Genomic DNA, 15,917 nt, shown 5'->3' with positions numbered 1-15,917 from the left:
GGTGTCTGCCAGTCAGAACAGCCCATCTCTCCCCGTTAGGGTGGGTGAGGACAGAAGGTGCTTGTCCCGGGCCCCCCAGCTGGCTCACCAGGCTGGACTGGATGCTACGCCCGCTGACCTGTTCTGCCCTGGGCTGTGGGAGACACAGAGGCAGAGGCTCTGAGCTGCAGTCTGAGGGGTGGGCGGTCTGCTCTCCAGGCCGAGGGTTGTCAGCGCCAGCCCCCAGGCCGGGACCCCAGAGGCTCCTGGGGTCAGAGAGCCTGTGCTCCTGCCCTTGACTGCTAGACACACCTGGCCGCTGACCCTGCAGTCCTCTCTTTCTTCTGTGTTACTCTGTGGCCCCGTTGGTTGGTCTGTGTTCTCTCTTTGGTGACATGTTTGTGTGACTGATGTGGTGTTTTTCACCCTGGGTTTGTGCCTCTGTGTGTACACTTGTGCCCTGGGCTGTATCTGCGTCAGTGACCTTATGTGTCTATTTGGGCTGTCTTCGCCCACCTGGTGCTCCCGTCTCTGCGCTGGCATGAGGCGTGGATTTCTCTGGATGGCATGCGTGTGTTCCTGGATGGCATGCGTGGGTTCCTCTTTCCCTGCTGCACTGTGTGTGTGTGTGTGTGTGTGTGTGCGCGCGCGCACTGCTGTATTGTGCACACATAACCGTGTGTGCATTCTATGCATGCGTGTGTCCCCATGCACCACGTGCTGTGTCCCCACAGTCGATGGCGCGTGGACAGAGTGGAGCAAGTGGTCGGCCTGTAGCACCGAGTGTGCGCACTGGCGCAGCCGCGAGTGCATGGCGCCCCCTCCCCAGAACGGAGGCCGGGACTGCAGCGGGACCCTGCTTGACTCCAAGAATTGCACCGACGGGCTGTGCGTGCAGAGTGAGTCCTTGGAAGGCAGGGCCCAGGGTGGGGGCTCTGGAGCCAGATACGGGCCCCCTGGCCCCCACCTCCCAGCCTGCAGTGGAGCAGCCCCTCGGGGCCCCTGCCCACCTGCTACTCTGTCATCTCATCCATGCATCTCCCCGTCACCTCCTCTACCACCCTTTCCCTGCCGTCTGTGTCATTGTCTTTCCCTTTGTTTCCCTCAACAGATAAGAAAACTCTAAGTGACCCCAAAAGCCACCGTAAGTCCCATTTCATGGCTGTTCTCTTTCCTCTGGGGGGATCCCTGGTTTTCCTCAGTTGGCTTTTCCAGGGGGTGGGGTGCAGGGCAAGGTGAGGGGCAGGGAGAGCTGAAGGTGCCCACTACCAGCCCTCCACGGGGTTCCCAGCACCTGACGCTGCATGTGGCATGGTCTTCATCACAGTCAGACAGGCAGACCCTCAGCTGACAGAAAGGCCCTAGGATGCCATCCTGACCCCTCCCGTTATAGGAGGAGAAACTGATTCTCAGAGAGAAGGGACATTCCCAAGGATCCAGCCAGGATTCGAACCTAAGTATTTGGCCAGAGCTGGTGCTCCGAGCCCCACCCCTTGGTTGTCCTCTGTGGGAGGCCGCCAGCAAGCAGGCCCACACCTGCCCCTCACTGTGCCCCCAGCAGCCGACTGAAGCCTCCTAGGTCCTTGGGATGCCCGCTGCTCTGCGTCAGACCCTGGGGGCTCATCATTCATCCCCCAGGGGCTATGCTCCGCTGTGGTAAAGCTGCTTGGGCAGATTGGCGTGTGGTAATTAAACCACAATTTCCAAATAATTCTGGAATTATCAAGTCAGTAATGAGGCCTTCAGTGCAACTCACAGGAGGGCCAGACTGGTGACTGATTAGATATTGTAAATCACCAGGCAAGTGACCCCCATGATTAGTGACGATGTCATGAGGCGAAGCCCCCAGAGAGGTGGGAGCCCAGCCCTGGGGACCTTCTCGGGCAGCTCTCCTGGGGAGCCCAAGGATGAGGAGAGATGGGGGTCCAGAAGGTGGTAGAAGCAGGCAAAAATGAGGGCTGAGAGCCCTGCCCTACCTTGCTGAAGCTCAGGCCTCCACCAGGAAGGAAAGCGGGCCTTCTTCTCCGAGGGTCCCTGGGGAGGGGAGGGAGTGGACAGGGGCTTCCCGGAGCTCCCAAAGGAAACAAGGGGGGAAGGGCAGCCGTCTTGGCTAGGCTGTGCTGTCCAGTGTAGTAGCCACTAGCCACGTGTGGCTTGAAAATTGTATTTATCTTAGCTGAAAATAAATATATTTAAAAACTCATTTCCTCAGTCAAGCCAGCCGCATTTTAGTAGTTTAATGACCACCCGTGGCTAGTGGCTGTCATGGGGGACAGTGCAGACACGGGATGGGCCATCACCATGGAAAGTTCTGTTGGGCAGCCCTGCTTTGTACCCTGCCTCTTGACCCCGACACTTCCTCGCCTAACTATGTGGAGTTACTTCTAGCTGAGCAGCAGCCTGCCCTGCCCCTCACCCAGAGCTGGACCTCCTCCAGCCCAGCAGCCTGTCTGGGGGCAGGGAGTGTCGACATGGGTTGCCTCCCTGAGCCCCTTCCTTCCCTTCCACCTGCTCCCCTCCTCTCCATCCCATTGCCACGCATCTCATTCCCCTCGTCCTGTTCCCCCTCCATCCCTCCCTCCCCACCCCCGCCCACCTCCTGCCCTCAGCACAAAATGGAAGGTGAGCTCAGAGCGGCTACTTGCAGAGATTTCTGGGAATCAGGGCCTTGGGCCCTATAGAGATTGCTGCAGGCTGCTAGTGAGGCGCTAGGTCTTAATCCCAGCTCTGAGAGGACACTTAGTGGTCCTGTGACTCTGAGCCGCAGGCGCCTTGTCACCTCCTGGGCAGAGAGCAATGAGTTAACTCTCGGGAGCGTTAACTCCAGGAGTCCCTTTGCCTCTCCATGCCACACGGGGAGGGAAGCAGGGCAGGGAGGCAGGGACATTTAGACCATTTTACTTATAGAGACTGATGCTCAGATAGGTTCAAGCCTTGCTTGAGGTCACCAGCCTGTCTGGCAGGGCTCAGATTAGAACCTAGCACAACACCACTCTGTCCCAGGCCCTGCCTCTCCCCGGGGACCAAGGGAATCTCTGGCTCCCTCAGGGCCAGCGCCTCTGCCCCCTGGCCCTCACTCAGCCCTCCTGTCCCCGCAGTTCTGGAGTCCTCGGGGGATGTGGCGCTGTACGCAGGCCTTGTGGTGTCCATCTTCGTGGTGGTGACCGTCCTTGTGGTGGTAGGGGTGGTCGTGTACCGCCGCAACTGCCGGGACTTCGACACCGACATCACCGACTCGTCCGCCGCCCTCACTGGCGGCTTCCACCCAGTCAACTTTAAGACTGCGAGGCCCAGTAAGGACCTGGGAACGCCTGGGGTGGCGGGTGCAGGCAGGGTTCCCAGGGGGTGTGACAGCCAGCCAGACCAGCCAGACCAGAGCAGAGGCTCCTGACTCCCTCAAGAGGTTTTCCTAGAGTTTTCTCTAAAGATCGCTGGATGAGTTTGGTTACAGAGATGCAGGAAAGAAGAAGTAACCTAGGTGGTGAGTCCCTAAGCTTCCTACCGCAGGTGGCAATGGAACCTTTCAGAGCTAGACGTTTGGGTAGGATTTTGTAAAGGAAGGCGTCCCGGCAGGTGCAGACAGTGGGACAGGGCCAGCGAGGCACGGCTGGTCTGACTGCAGCCCCCGGCCCTGCAGACAACCCGCAGCTCCTGCACCCATCTGTGCCTCCGGACCTCACTGCCAGTGCGGGCATCTACCGCGGACCCATGTACGCCCTGCAGGACTCGGTCGACAAGATCCCAATGACCAACTCGCCCCTACTGGACTCCCTGCCCAACCTCAAGATCAAGGTCTACAACTCTAGCACCACCAGCTCTGGGCCAGGCCTGGCAGACGGGGCTGAGCTGCTGGGAGTCCTGCCACCCGGCACGTACCCTGGTGATTTTGCCCGGGATGCCCACTTCCTGCACCTGCGCAGTGCCAGCCTCGGCTCCCAGCAGCTCCTGGGCATGCCCCGTGACCCGGGGAGCAGTGTCAGCGGCACCTTTGGCTGCCTGGGCGGGAGGCTCAGCATCCCTGACACAGGTGGGTCCCTGCTCTGCTCACCCATCAGTCTGGCCTCAGCATGTCCCCTCTAGACAGTCTCAACACTCACCCAGCAGAAGATAGGGCTTCCCTGGTCCCATTTCACAGATTGGGAAAGTGAGGCCCAAGGGGAAGAAGTGATTATAAAATAGAAGACCTGGAGTCCAGGCCTGCCTCTGCCTCACAAGGGCAGGGGAACTCTCTAAACCTCAGTTTCACCATCTGGTGAGTGGGAAAGTATACCCCGATATAGTCAACAAACCTACAGAGTGCTGTTGAAAAGGCAGGGCTGCTCAGCTCAGGTTGCAGAGCCAGCAGCTGACAGTTTCCCAGCATCATACACTGAGCTAGGCTGGGGCTGGCACTGCACCTTCAGACTCCAGGTCTTTGCCCCATCGCTACACCCGATCGCAATGCCAGTGGCCCCTGCGCTACTGGACAGCCCCTCTGCAGTCAGTGACCTGGCCTTTCCCTGCACCCAGTCCCCTCTCCCCACTCCTTGCTGGTGACCACCAGGAGCTCAGATGTCTTTCTCTCCCTGCTCCAAGATGGGGGCCAACCCCCCATCCCCTGTTCTAAGCTCCTGGACTCCCTCCAGCCCCTCCCTACTGACCTCCCTCTCCCCCTAGGGGTCAGCCTGCTGGTGCCCAATGGAGCCATTCCCCAGGGCAAATTCTACGAGATGTACCTCCTCATCAACAAGGCAGAAAACACCCTGTGAGTATAGAGACCCCAGCCCCAGCCCAGCTGCCCCCTCCTCAGCCTCTCTCTCCCTGCTGCTTGCCCACCTTGGGCTCAGATGTCACCATCTCCCCTTCTAAGTCCGATCCTAAGGCCAGAGGTAGTTCTCCAAGGAAGACATTGCTAGATCTTATTATGTTCACATTTAAACCATGCAAAACCAGCACAACAAATCATAAAACTGAAAACCAGTTGACCAACTGGCTACAATATGACAAAGGGTTACTATCCTCACTATGTAAAGAGGTTTGGGAGATCAATAAGAAAAACTGAATATCTCAGTACAAAAATGGACAAAGGATATGAACAAGTGATTCACACACACTCTGTCTTACACACACACACACACACACACACACACACACACACACACACACACACACACACACACACACACACATAGCGGCCAATAGGTTATGAGAAAATGTTTGACCTAATTTGTAGTCAAAGAAACAGTTATTCAGACAGCCGTAAGATACTGGAAATTTTTTTGCTTCATCAGCTTGCAAAGCTATTTTCAGATGTCATAACACCTTCATACTGGTGAGAGAATGGGAACACAGCCCTCCCAAGGTGCGTCGGTGGGAGCGTGGATGGGTACCAGCTTTCCAGAGGGCACTTTAGCAGCACCTATCCACAACATCCCTGGAGTGCAGAACCTTTGAAAATGGGAGCAAAGATCTGGCTATGAGAATATTGCGGAGTAATAGCGAAAATTTAGAAACGATCTCAAGGCCAGTGCCATTCTTCCTTAACCCGTGGCCTCTGGGAGCCCCCAGGGCGCAGTCCTGCCTTCTCCCATCCCAGGAGCTGGGGCAGAGCCCGGAGGCCAGCACCGCTCCCTCACTGCCTCCCTCCTGCCCTCCATCCCACCCCAGCCCGCTTTCGGAAGGGACCCAGACAGTATTGAGCCCTTCGGTGACCTGCGGGCCCACGGGCCTCCTGCTGTGCCGCCCCGTCATCCTCACGGTGCCACACTGCGCTGAAGTCAGTGCCGGTGACTGGATCTTCCAGCTCAAGACCCAGGCCCACCAGGGCCACTGGGAGGTGAGGAGCCAAGGCCGGGGGGCCAGGGGGCCGGGTCCCCTAACCCAACCTGCCTGGACCCTCTCCAGGGCCTTGGCTGGTACAGCCACCTCACCTCCACTGTCACCCTGCAGGAGGTGGTCACCCTGGATGAGGAAACCCTTAACACCCCCTGCTACTGCCAGCTGGAGGCCAGGTCCTGCCACATCCTGTTGGACCAGCTGGGCACCTACGTCTTCACGGGTGAGTCCTACTCCCGCTTGGCAGTCAAGCGACTCCAGCTGGCCATCTTCGCCCCCGCCCTCTGCACCTCTCTGGAGTACAGCCTCAGGGTCTACTGCCTGGAGGACACGCCCGTAGCACTGAAGGTAAGGCCAGGCCCTGGGTACCCACACGGGCCTGCACGCTGTGGGTACCTCGCCCACAGCCGGCCAGCTGCATGGTACCTTCCAGTATCCCCCTCCCCAGGATCATGGTACCTGCCAGGCACCCTCTGCCACCACCAGCCTCATTCAGTCATTCAGTTGTTCCTCAAACATTGAAATCGCATCAGATCCTCGAGATACAGAGATGAGTTGGGCACAGTTCTGCCCTCACCAAGCTGCGGGCTAGAGGTGGGAGGCAGACCAGGGGATCACTGATGCGGGGCTAAGGGAACATCAGCCTAGGAGCGGCTGGCAGGTCCTGGTTGTTGGGGAGGGGGTCTGAGAAGGCTTCACAGCAGGGCTGACCTTAGACCTAAGCTCCAAGGGACAGGTGGGTGTTCCAGGCAGAGAAGGAAGAAGCACATTCCAGGAGACAGAGCGGCTGATGCAGAGGCAGGTGTGTTGTTCTGTGTGCCAAAGCGTGCAGGGGTGTGAGAGGTGGGGCTGGAGAGACAGGCAGGGCTCAGCCTCCCAACAGCCTTAGGGTCATGGCAAGGAATTTGGAGCCTATCCAGTGGGCGGGGGCAGAGACCCGGTGGACACCTGTTCGTGGGTGCTCTTTTGAAAGCTACGCAGTGGGGATGGGTAGACAAGAAGCAGGGAGACCAATTGGGAGGCTGCAGCTGGACCCTGGACAACAGACAGTGACAACAGCTGGAGAGGGGCCTGGAGTCTGTTTAGTCAGTAGAATGGACAGAAACAGTGACTGATGGGAGGAACAGGGGGAGGGGGAGGGGGAGGGGGTGGCGGCTGACAGCCAAGCTCCTAGCGTGTGCAAAAGAATGGACAGTGCCCTTAAGCGAGGGGGGTGCATGGCAGATGAGAAGGGGTTCGGGGCAGGAAGAGAGAGAAGGTGAAGGGACCGGATTTTAGCACCTAGAACCTGATAACGGCAGCTGTTAGTACCACCCTGTCCCTCCAGCCTCTAAGACCCTGTCCATTCTCTGCCCAGCCCTCCCACCAGTTCCCAGGATCTCAGTCTCATCCTGACAAACAGAGGAAGAGCACAGAGCCTTGGCCCTATTTAAACCCCTTTTCCTTCTCCATCCTTCCATCCCCTGCTGCTATGAAGTCTTCTCCTTTCCTGTAGCTCCAGGCCTCCTCTAGCCCACGATCTGTGGGCCTTTCTATCTCCTCTGCCTCTCAATCTCATGTGACTTGTCTCAGACTCCAAGTTGCCGACTGATGCAACACAGGTTAAAAGGCCTTATGGGAGAGTGAGTGTCTTCTGCTGGGACCAGGCTGACCTGAACTTGCAGGAGGCCCATCATAGCTAGAGGCTCCTGGGAAATGCTCTTGTAGCGTGGATCCCTTGGTATTAGGGCATTGGCTAACATCTAGTTATAGTCAGAGAATGGATTGGAGATCAAGAGGGAAGTTGCCACATATTGGCTTGATGGCGTTCTTTATTTATTCAATCCCCATCCATCCGTCTGTCCATCCATTCATCCATTCACCCATCTATCCATGCATCCATCCATCCACCCAGCTTTCTGCCCATCTGTCTGTATATTCATTTAGTCCATAATCTGTCTGTCCATCCAGCCATCACTCATCCACGCATCTATCTTTTCTTCCATCTGTTCTGTTTCTATACCCATCCATTTGTATATTCATCTGCACAACATTTTGTCTGTCTGTCTCTGTTGATCTGTCTATCCATCCATTTGTCAACCCATCTCTTTATCCATCTACTTAACCATCCGTCCATCAGTCCATCTATTCAGTCATCTGTAAATCCATTCATCCATCCACCTGTCCCACCATCTGCCCATTCATCCATCTATTTTTCCCTCCATCCATTCATTCATGCATCTCTCCACACAGTAAGTCTTCTATGAGCACTTACCAAGTCCCAGCCCTGTGGCTCAGATGGTTCCCTGCCTTCAATGTTACAGCCTAGTTCCCTCTGCCCATGTGTGTCCCCAAGCCCCAAACTTGCAGAAGGAAAGGGCCCTTTGGCCAAATGTGATGGGCTCCCCCTTCTCATTGCTCCCTGGCCCACAGGAGGTGCTGGAGCTGGAGCGGACCCTGGGTGGCTACCTAGTGGAGGAGCCAAAACCCCTGCTGTTTAAGGACAGTTACCATAACCTGCGCCTCTCCCTCCACGACCTGCCCCACGCCCACTGGAGGAGCAAGCTGCTGGCCAAGTATCAGGTGAGGGCTGGGCCGCAGGAGGGAGAGGGATGGAGCTGGGGAGGGGCGCACCTGGGGGGCTTCCCAGAGAAGACCAACTCCCCTCCCTGCCTCTTCCCTCGGTCCTGCAGCCTTGGTCCCCACTCCCACCCCTGTGTCTCTCTCTGTCTCCCTCCCCCTGCCACCCCTGTCACATACTCCCACACACAAATGTCTGTACCCGTCATCTTTAAAGAGACCTTACCATCTCTAAGAGCGTTCATGGCTGGCAGATTGTCCAAATTAATCTCTGATGGTCACATCCCTCTGCCCGCGCCCATCTGTGTGACACCATTGAGTCCACAAGGCTTCCCAGACCCAGACACATACACCCACACAGTCACATATTCAGACTCGTGCCTTCTCACCCATATACTCCCTTTCTCAACTGAAGGGCCCTTGCCCAGCTCTTCTTCCTCTGCCCACCTGGATGGAGAGGTCCCAGCCCTCCCTGAGGCTGGCCCCCTTACCTGCCTCCGCCTCCATTCCCCGAGGGCAGGGCAGGCTGGCCTCGCCTCCCTGACCCTGCCCCTCCTCCCCCAGGAGATCCCCTTCTATCACATTTGGAGTGGCAGCCAGAAGGCCCTGCACTGCACCTTCACCCTGGAGAGGCATAGCCTGGCCTCCACGGAGCTCACCTGCAAGATCTGCGTGCGGCAGGTGGAGGGGGAGGGCCAGATATTCCAGCTGCACACCACGCTGGCAGAGGTGAGGGCCGGAGCGCGGTCGCCCCATGGGGCTGGGCGCTGCAGCGTGCAGACCCCAGGCTCCTCCTCATCTGGGGGAAAGGCCACCTCCCACAGAGCTGTGCCCCTCACCTCCCAAGTCTGAGCTGGGACTTGGTCACTCTTTGCTAACAGCTGTGACTTACTGAGTGCCGAGCCTGGGCTTGGCCTGTACCAAAACTCATCAAATCTGTACAATCACCAGGGAGACAGATACGAGGATCCCCACCTGGAGATGAGAAAGAAGGTTTTAGGGAGAGCCGGTATCAGGACCTTGTACCAAGCCAGCGCTTGGCCCGGGCCTGTGTCTCTCCACCGCTATAATCCGGATTGAGGTTTATAAAACCTAGGCCACCCAGGAACCGTGCGAGGCCCTCCTTGCAGTGCAGTGTAAAGGGCACTGGATATAGTCTAGACCAGCGGTCCCCAACCGTTTTGGCACCAGGGACCGGTTTCATGGAAGACAGGTTTTCCACGGACGGACGGGGGTTGGTGCAGGGGATGGTTAAGGCGGTAACGCGAGCGATAGGGAGTGGCCGATGAAGCTTCGCTCGCCCGACCCCGCCACTCACCTCCTGCTGTGCGGCCCAGTTCCTAACAGACTGCGGACCGGCTGCGGACCCCTGGTCTAGACGTAGCTCTACCACTAACAGGGCATGTGACCACGGATTAGTCACTTCTCCTTTCCAGACTTCATTTGCGTTTGTGTAAAAGGAGGTCCCCGTGGATTAGGCTGGGGCTGAGGCCCTCGTGGCTTTGTAGTGACGAGGTGGCACCAGCACTGGCCCAGGCAGTGCCTTAGCGTGTGCACCCCGAGGGCGGAGACGGGGTGTACAGCCCTGGCCCTGGAGAGCTGACCTTCCAGGGGAGGAGCCCTTTGAGCAGCTGGAGCCTGCCCAGAGGCGGGGGAGCGGCCGGAGCCTCCAAGAGCTCACAGTCCCCAGGCAGGAAGGCTGGAGGGGCAGATGCCCAGTGAGCCGTGCACAGGGGGCCCTCTGCCCCTCTCACCCGTGCCCCCTGCTCTTCCAGACGCCTGCTGGCTCCCTGGACGCCCTCTGCTCCGCCCCCAGCGGTGCAGTCACCACCCAGCTGGGACCCTACGCCTTCAAGATCCCCGTTTCCATCCGCCAGAAGATATGCAACAGCCTGGACGCCCCCAACTCGCGCGGCAATGACTGGCGGTTGTTGGCGCAGAAGCTCTCCATGGACCGGTGAGTGTCGGGACAGCCCGCCCGGCCTGGACCAGAGCCGCCCCCCTCCCTCTGTCCCCATGGGGCAGGTGGGGCAGGCAGCCTGACGGTCCAGGAGCGGATCCGCCATTTGCGGTAGACCAGGAGCTCAGGCTTGGGTGTGCTAAGTCTGAGAAGCTGGTTCCTTCAGGAGCGTCGTGCTCAGAGTGCTGGCCCTTGAGAATCAGGTAAAGCCAGGATACCAGCCAAGCGCGATCACCATCAGCAGTCCTGTGTCCAGGACAGAGCAGGTGTTTTGGAAATGCTTGCTGGGTGACAGAATGCATCCTGGTGTCAGAACTCTTCTGGAGAACTTAAAGTGCTGGATAAATATAATGGCATTTAGTCATCATTATTGTTATGGTACACTTACTGAGAAACCATTTAATACACCTGCGTCGAGCAGATGCCATGTAGAAGACATCTTACTCAGAATGGGTGGGATCTGTAAGGATGTCAAAGCCTTTGTTCCTGATTTCAGGGCAGTGCATGGGGCGGGTGAGAGCAGGCAGACAACGAATGTGGGATGGAGAGAGAATGGAGTGCTAGATTTGGACAGCCTCTTCTGGGGCCAGTGTCTTTCAGTGCTAGTAATAACGATGCTGATGACTGATGATGAGCAGGACAGTTTCCGTTTTAGAGGTGAGACTGGGGCTCAGAGAGGAGCAGTGACTTGCCCAGGGCCACACAGCCTGCAAGCAGAGGGCCTGGGAATTCAGACCCAGGATTGTGGGAGCCTGGAGCCCACCGTCCCGGTGCTCCTGGGATGTACCCTCAGTGCTCCCTCCACCCCAGGCTCCTGGGAGGGGCTGAGCATTTTGGGAGCCCAGTGTCCTTCTCCTTCCCTCCATCAGGTATCTGAACTACTTTGCCACAAAAGCGAGCCCCACGGGTGTGATCCTCGACCTCTGGGAAGCTCTGCAGCAGGACGACGGGGACCTCAACAGCCTGGCGAGTGCCTTGGAGGAGATGGGCAAGAGCGAGATGCTGGTGGCCATGGCCACCGACGGGGACTGCTGAGCTGCCCCAAACCCGCAGGCTGTTAGGGACCAGCAGGCGGCTGGCACAGGCAGACCCAGGGCAACCTCCTGTGGGGCAGTTGGGCCTCCTCTGCTCCCGAGCTCACAGCCAGAATCTCCCTTCCTTCTCCTCCTCCCCTTGCCCCCCCCCCCACCCAGACCACGACCAGCCTTAGGAAATCCATGGACGTTGTTGTTGGGAGGACCCAGCGGTCCTTCTCCACCTCCTGCTGTCTCTCCTGACCTCAGACCGCTGTGCAAGAACCGGGGTGGGGGTGGGGCCTCTGGAGGCAGCTAGGGGAGCAAGGAGGTGGCCCTCCCACCCTGTGCCCCAGGGTCTCTGGGGTGCATCTATTTTAGTTGTGCTCTTCATTTTCTTCCTCAGCTATTGATTTCTCCCTCCTCCCTAAGCCCCTTTCTCCTTTCACACTGTTTTCCTCTTCGAAGAGTCAAGTACAGTTCAGACAAACTGCTTTCTCCTGTCCACAAGCAAAAAGGAAGAGGAAAGAAAGAAGGAAAGAAAGAAAGCTTCAGACTGCTAGTAAGGCTCAAACAAAGAAGAAAAACACCAAAACCACAAGGGAAAAGAAAACCCAGTTTCTTAGGAAACGCAAATGATTTATTATCCAGATATTTGGATAAGTCCTTTTTAAGAAAAAAAAGAAAAAGAAAATGAAAAAACAACACAAAAAAAATAGAAAACACTTTTCTTGAGTATGGGTGAGTGTGGGCATGCTCGTGGTTCTGGCCAGGAGCGCGCGCGCGCGCGTGTGTGTGTGTGTGTGTGTGTGTGTGTGTGTGTGTGTGAGTGAATCAGGGAGAGAGACTGAATAAGGAACACTTTGCTGCTAATGATTTTATCTTAGACGAAATTCTTACAAGGCCTCAGCTTCCACAGTTCTACAGGGTCAGATGAGGTTTGAGCTGTGGTCCCATGTTTCTTCCTAAAATCTTAAGCAGATGCTGAATCAGTAAAGCCAAGGACCCCTGAGATCTGGCTTGGGGTGGGGTCCTGCCTCCCTCTCACAGCCCCAGGCAGGTGCTCCAAGTCTCATCTGGGCTCCCAGGAATCCAGATGAAGAGGCCCTGGGATGGAAAGTGTGGGCGGGCCAGCCCAGCTGTGAGCCAGGGAGAATTTCCAGTACTGTGGTCTGGTGGCTTCTGGAGAGGGGCCATGGCCCAGAAGCGGGACCTTAACAGAGAGAGAGAAGTCAGGGATGAGAATCCCCCATGGACAGGACACATCTCTCTCCCGCAGCCCAGGGTGGGGCCAGCCAGGACACGCCCACCCAGCAGCCTCTAGACCAGGTGGGCTGGAGCAGGTGGGTGTTCTCTTAATGCCCGGGATCTGCCCTTTCCCAGGCTTGGTTACTTCTGTAAAACAGAAGGGGTGGATAAGAGGGCCTCTCTAGCTGCAGAAGCCTGAGCTTCTGGGGTCAGTGTGGCTTTGAGGAACATGTTAGCAGCCGTCCCTGCAGGTGGCATGGGAGGCTGGGAGGTGGCTGCTCGGCTGTGCTTTACGCACTGTCCCGGGGTGGAGGAGGCAGGGTGGAGGGCTATTTTCCCAGCTCTGATCTCCACAGGCACCCCCTGTCACCCTCCCTCCACAGTCTGACAGAGCTGAAGGAAGATTTGACAGGCAGCATTGCCAGGGTGGAGGGCCTGGTACCCCCTCTCCAGCCTGTTCCAGGATGTTCCAAGGGGCCATCAGGGTCCCTTTTTGGCCATCTGGTGATGGCTGGAACCAGAATCTTGAGCTGGCACAGAGGCCACATCAAAGGCTTCTCCTCCTTGGCACCCGAGCCAAAGCAAGTGCCACCTCTGGGCGTTGACCCCAGGGCTTTGCCCCAGCAGGTCCATGAGCATCCTGGCCTTTAAAGGTCTGGTCTCCTGGGAGGAAGGCAGGTTTGGGGGCTGTAGTCCCAACCAATGTCCCCAGCCTGGCTTTCCTGCCATGCACCAGGGAGCTTATGGGGATAGTGGGATTCTCACCACCCACCAGCCCCCCGGGCAATGGGTTGGCTGTGGGCAGTCAAGGGCCTGCTGGGTTTGAGAGAGAGGGTTCCTTTTTATCAGGGCTGCTGAAGGGGCCAGGCCTGCATCGGGCTTGGGCCCCTGAGGCTGAGACCATGGCTCTTCATTACCCCAGTGCCTGTGTGGACGTTGCCTCAGACAAAGGCAGTGAGCCTTCCCTGCCGAAGGTGCCTGTCCACTACAGGCTCAGCATTCCAGCTCGCTCCTAGTCTGAGCTGTGTGGGCCTGTGTGGTAGCTTGAGGGCAGCCTGGAGTCAGCGTTCCAGCTCCAACTTTGCCATTCAACCTCTGTGTGACTTCAGGCATATGACTGCCTTCTTGGGGCCTCTGTTCCTTTTTCTACCAAGGCCCCACGGCTGCTGTCTGAGGACTTTGGGGCTCTGATACGTCACTCTAGCCTCCTGATGGGAACGCTAGTGGTAGAAGTTGACGGTGGTCTGCCATGTCCCGCCTCCGTGGCCCACCCTCAGAAGCGAGCTGCTTCCTCAGTGCCCAGGATGGGAGCTCTTGGTGGGTGAGGCCAGGCCAGCCCCCCAGGTGCCATTTCTAATCGGATTCCCAGAAATTGTGTACCAGGGCCTGGAGCACGGAACCAATTGGCTGAAGCCTCCTGGGAGGGTTCAAGCTGTCCAGCTTTATAAGAAAAGCCTGGAAAGGATTTGCTGGCTCCATCAATCTGCCACGGCTGCTGTGACTACGTCTGCAGACTGCCCGCCTCAGGGTGCGATGGACGTTCCTCCGCTAATTCAAGCCTGAGTGGCAGCCCCACACAGCCGAGTACCTTGAGAACCGCAGATTAAGTGCCACTGCAGGAATGCAGGGCCCTCGCGCGCCGTTGACGTCTCTCTCATCTCTGTGGTGTGTTTGCGTGTGTGTGCGTGTGGGGGGGGGCTTTTATCCGCGGGCACATTAGCGTGCCTCTCTGGGAACGTGACCCCACCTGTGTGTACATGTGTGCCCTCCTCGCGTCCAGGCTGGGCCATCTGGAGGTTGGTGTGCCTGGTTTTGCCCTCTCTGAGTCCACAGGGTCAGTCGGTGTATCTTCTATGTGCCTCTCCCTCGGCCTTCCCTCGCAGTGCCCTGGGCTCCAGAGGGATCCTCCCCACTCCTGGAAGATCCAGGACCCTCTGGTCCCTTTTCGCCAGCAACCAGGCAGCTGAGCCAGGTCCCTTAGCAGGCCCTCTGAGGAGAGGTGACCAAGAGCCTGGGTGCAGGGAGCAGCTGTCCTGTGGGCCAGGGGCTGGACCACTCGCCTGGGCCATGGACATGGTTCTATGCTCAGGGCTGCAGGGCTGCAGGGATGGCCCCAATCCCACCTCTGTTTATTCTGTAAACTACAACCTGTAAATAACATTTAGCATTCCTATTGTAACAAAATTAATTTTTATGAAATAAATTATATTTCCTAGTCTAATAAAAAATTCAGGTTGTATTCTGTCTTTTTTCTTTTTTTTTAGATTTTTTTGGTATGGATGGACTTTTTTTTTTTAATGTCTTTATTGAAGTATAATTGCTTTACAATGTTGTGTTAGTTGATGCTGTATAACAAAGAGAATCAGCTATATGTATATATACATCCCCATTTCTCCTCCCTCTTGTGTCTTCCTCCCTCCCACCCTCCCTATCCCACCTCCCAGGTGGACACAAAGCACCAAGCTGATCTCCCTGTGCTATGTGGCTGCTTCCCACTAGCTATCTATTTTACATTTGGTAGTGTATATATGTCCATGCCACTCTCTCACCTTGTCCCAGCTTACCTTTCCCCCTCCCTGTGTCCTCAAGTCCATTCTCTACATCTACGTCTTTATTCCTGTCCTGCCCCTAGGTTCTTCATAACCTTTTTTTTTTTACATTCCATATATATGTGTTAGCATATGGTATTTGTCTTTCTCTTTCTGACTTACTTCACTCTGTATGACAGTCTCTAGGTCCATCCACCTCACTACAAATAACTCAATTTCGTTTCTTTTTATGGCTGAGTAATATTCCATTGTATATATGTGCCACATCTTCTTTATCCATTCATCTGTTGATGGACACTTAGGTTGCTTCCATGTCCTGGCTATTTTATTTTATTTATTTATTTATTTTTCTGGCTATTTTAAATAGAGCTGCAATGAACATTGTGGTACATTACTCTTTTTTTAAAATAAATTTATTTATTTATTTATTTATTTATTTATTTATTTTTGGCTGCGTTGGGTCTTCATTGCTGTGCACGGGCCCTCTCTGGTTGCGGCGAGCGGGGGCCACTCTTTGCTGCGGTGAGCAGGCTTTTCACTGCGGTGGCCTCTCCTGTTGCAGAGCGCAGGCTCTAGGCACACGGGCCTCAGCAGTTGCAGCACGTGGGCTCAGTAGTTGCAGCTCATGGGCTCCAGAGCACAGGATCAGGAGCTGTGGCGCACGGGCCTAGTTGCTCTGCAGCATGTAGGATCCTCCCGGACCAGGACTCAGACCCGTGTCCTCTGCATTGGGAGGCGGATTCTTAACCACTGCACCACCAGGGAAGTCCCACATGAATCTTTTTGAATTATGGT

The 15,917-nt window shown here is 56.4% G+C and overlaps 1 protein-coding gene across 1 annotated transcript in view; it reads left to right on the top strand.

The window, feature by feature from the left end:
* The window catches only part of UNC5B (unc-5 netrin receptor B), an 87,448-nt gene extending 72,658 nt beyond the window's left edge, over positions 1-14,790 (top strand). The window contains exons 7-17 of the mRNA XM_079899776.1: positions 714-878; positions 1,091-1,123; positions 3,078-3,272; positions 3,617-4,006; positions 4,636-4,723; positions 5,626-5,794; positions 5,908-6,141; positions 8,206-8,355; positions 8,917-9,081; positions 10,128-10,309; positions 11,182-14,790. Coding sequence (XP_079755902.1) covers positions 714-878; positions 1,091-1,123; positions 3,078-3,272; positions 3,617-4,006; positions 4,636-4,723; positions 5,626-5,794; positions 5,908-6,141; positions 8,206-8,355; positions 8,917-9,081; positions 10,128-10,309; positions 11,182-11,347 — 1,937 coding nt within the window. The 3' untranslated portion in view covers positions 11,348-14,790. The remainder of the gene's footprint in view (positions 1-713; positions 879-1,090; positions 1,124-3,077; positions 3,273-3,616; positions 4,007-4,635; positions 4,724-5,625; positions 5,795-5,907; positions 6,142-8,205; positions 8,356-8,916; positions 9,082-10,127; positions 10,310-11,181) is intronic.
* The last annotated feature ends 1,127 nt before the right edge of the window (positions 14,791-15,917 follow it).

This window comes from Stenella coeruleoalba (assembly GCF_951394435.1).
Source record: "Stenella coeruleoalba genome assembly, chromosome: 16".
In the NCBI taxonomy this organism is placed as follows: Eukaryota; Metazoa; Chordata; class Mammalia; order Artiodactyla; family Delphinidae; genus Stenella; species Stenella coeruleoalba.
This window is presented reverse-complemented; position numbering and strand designations above follow the sequence as displayed.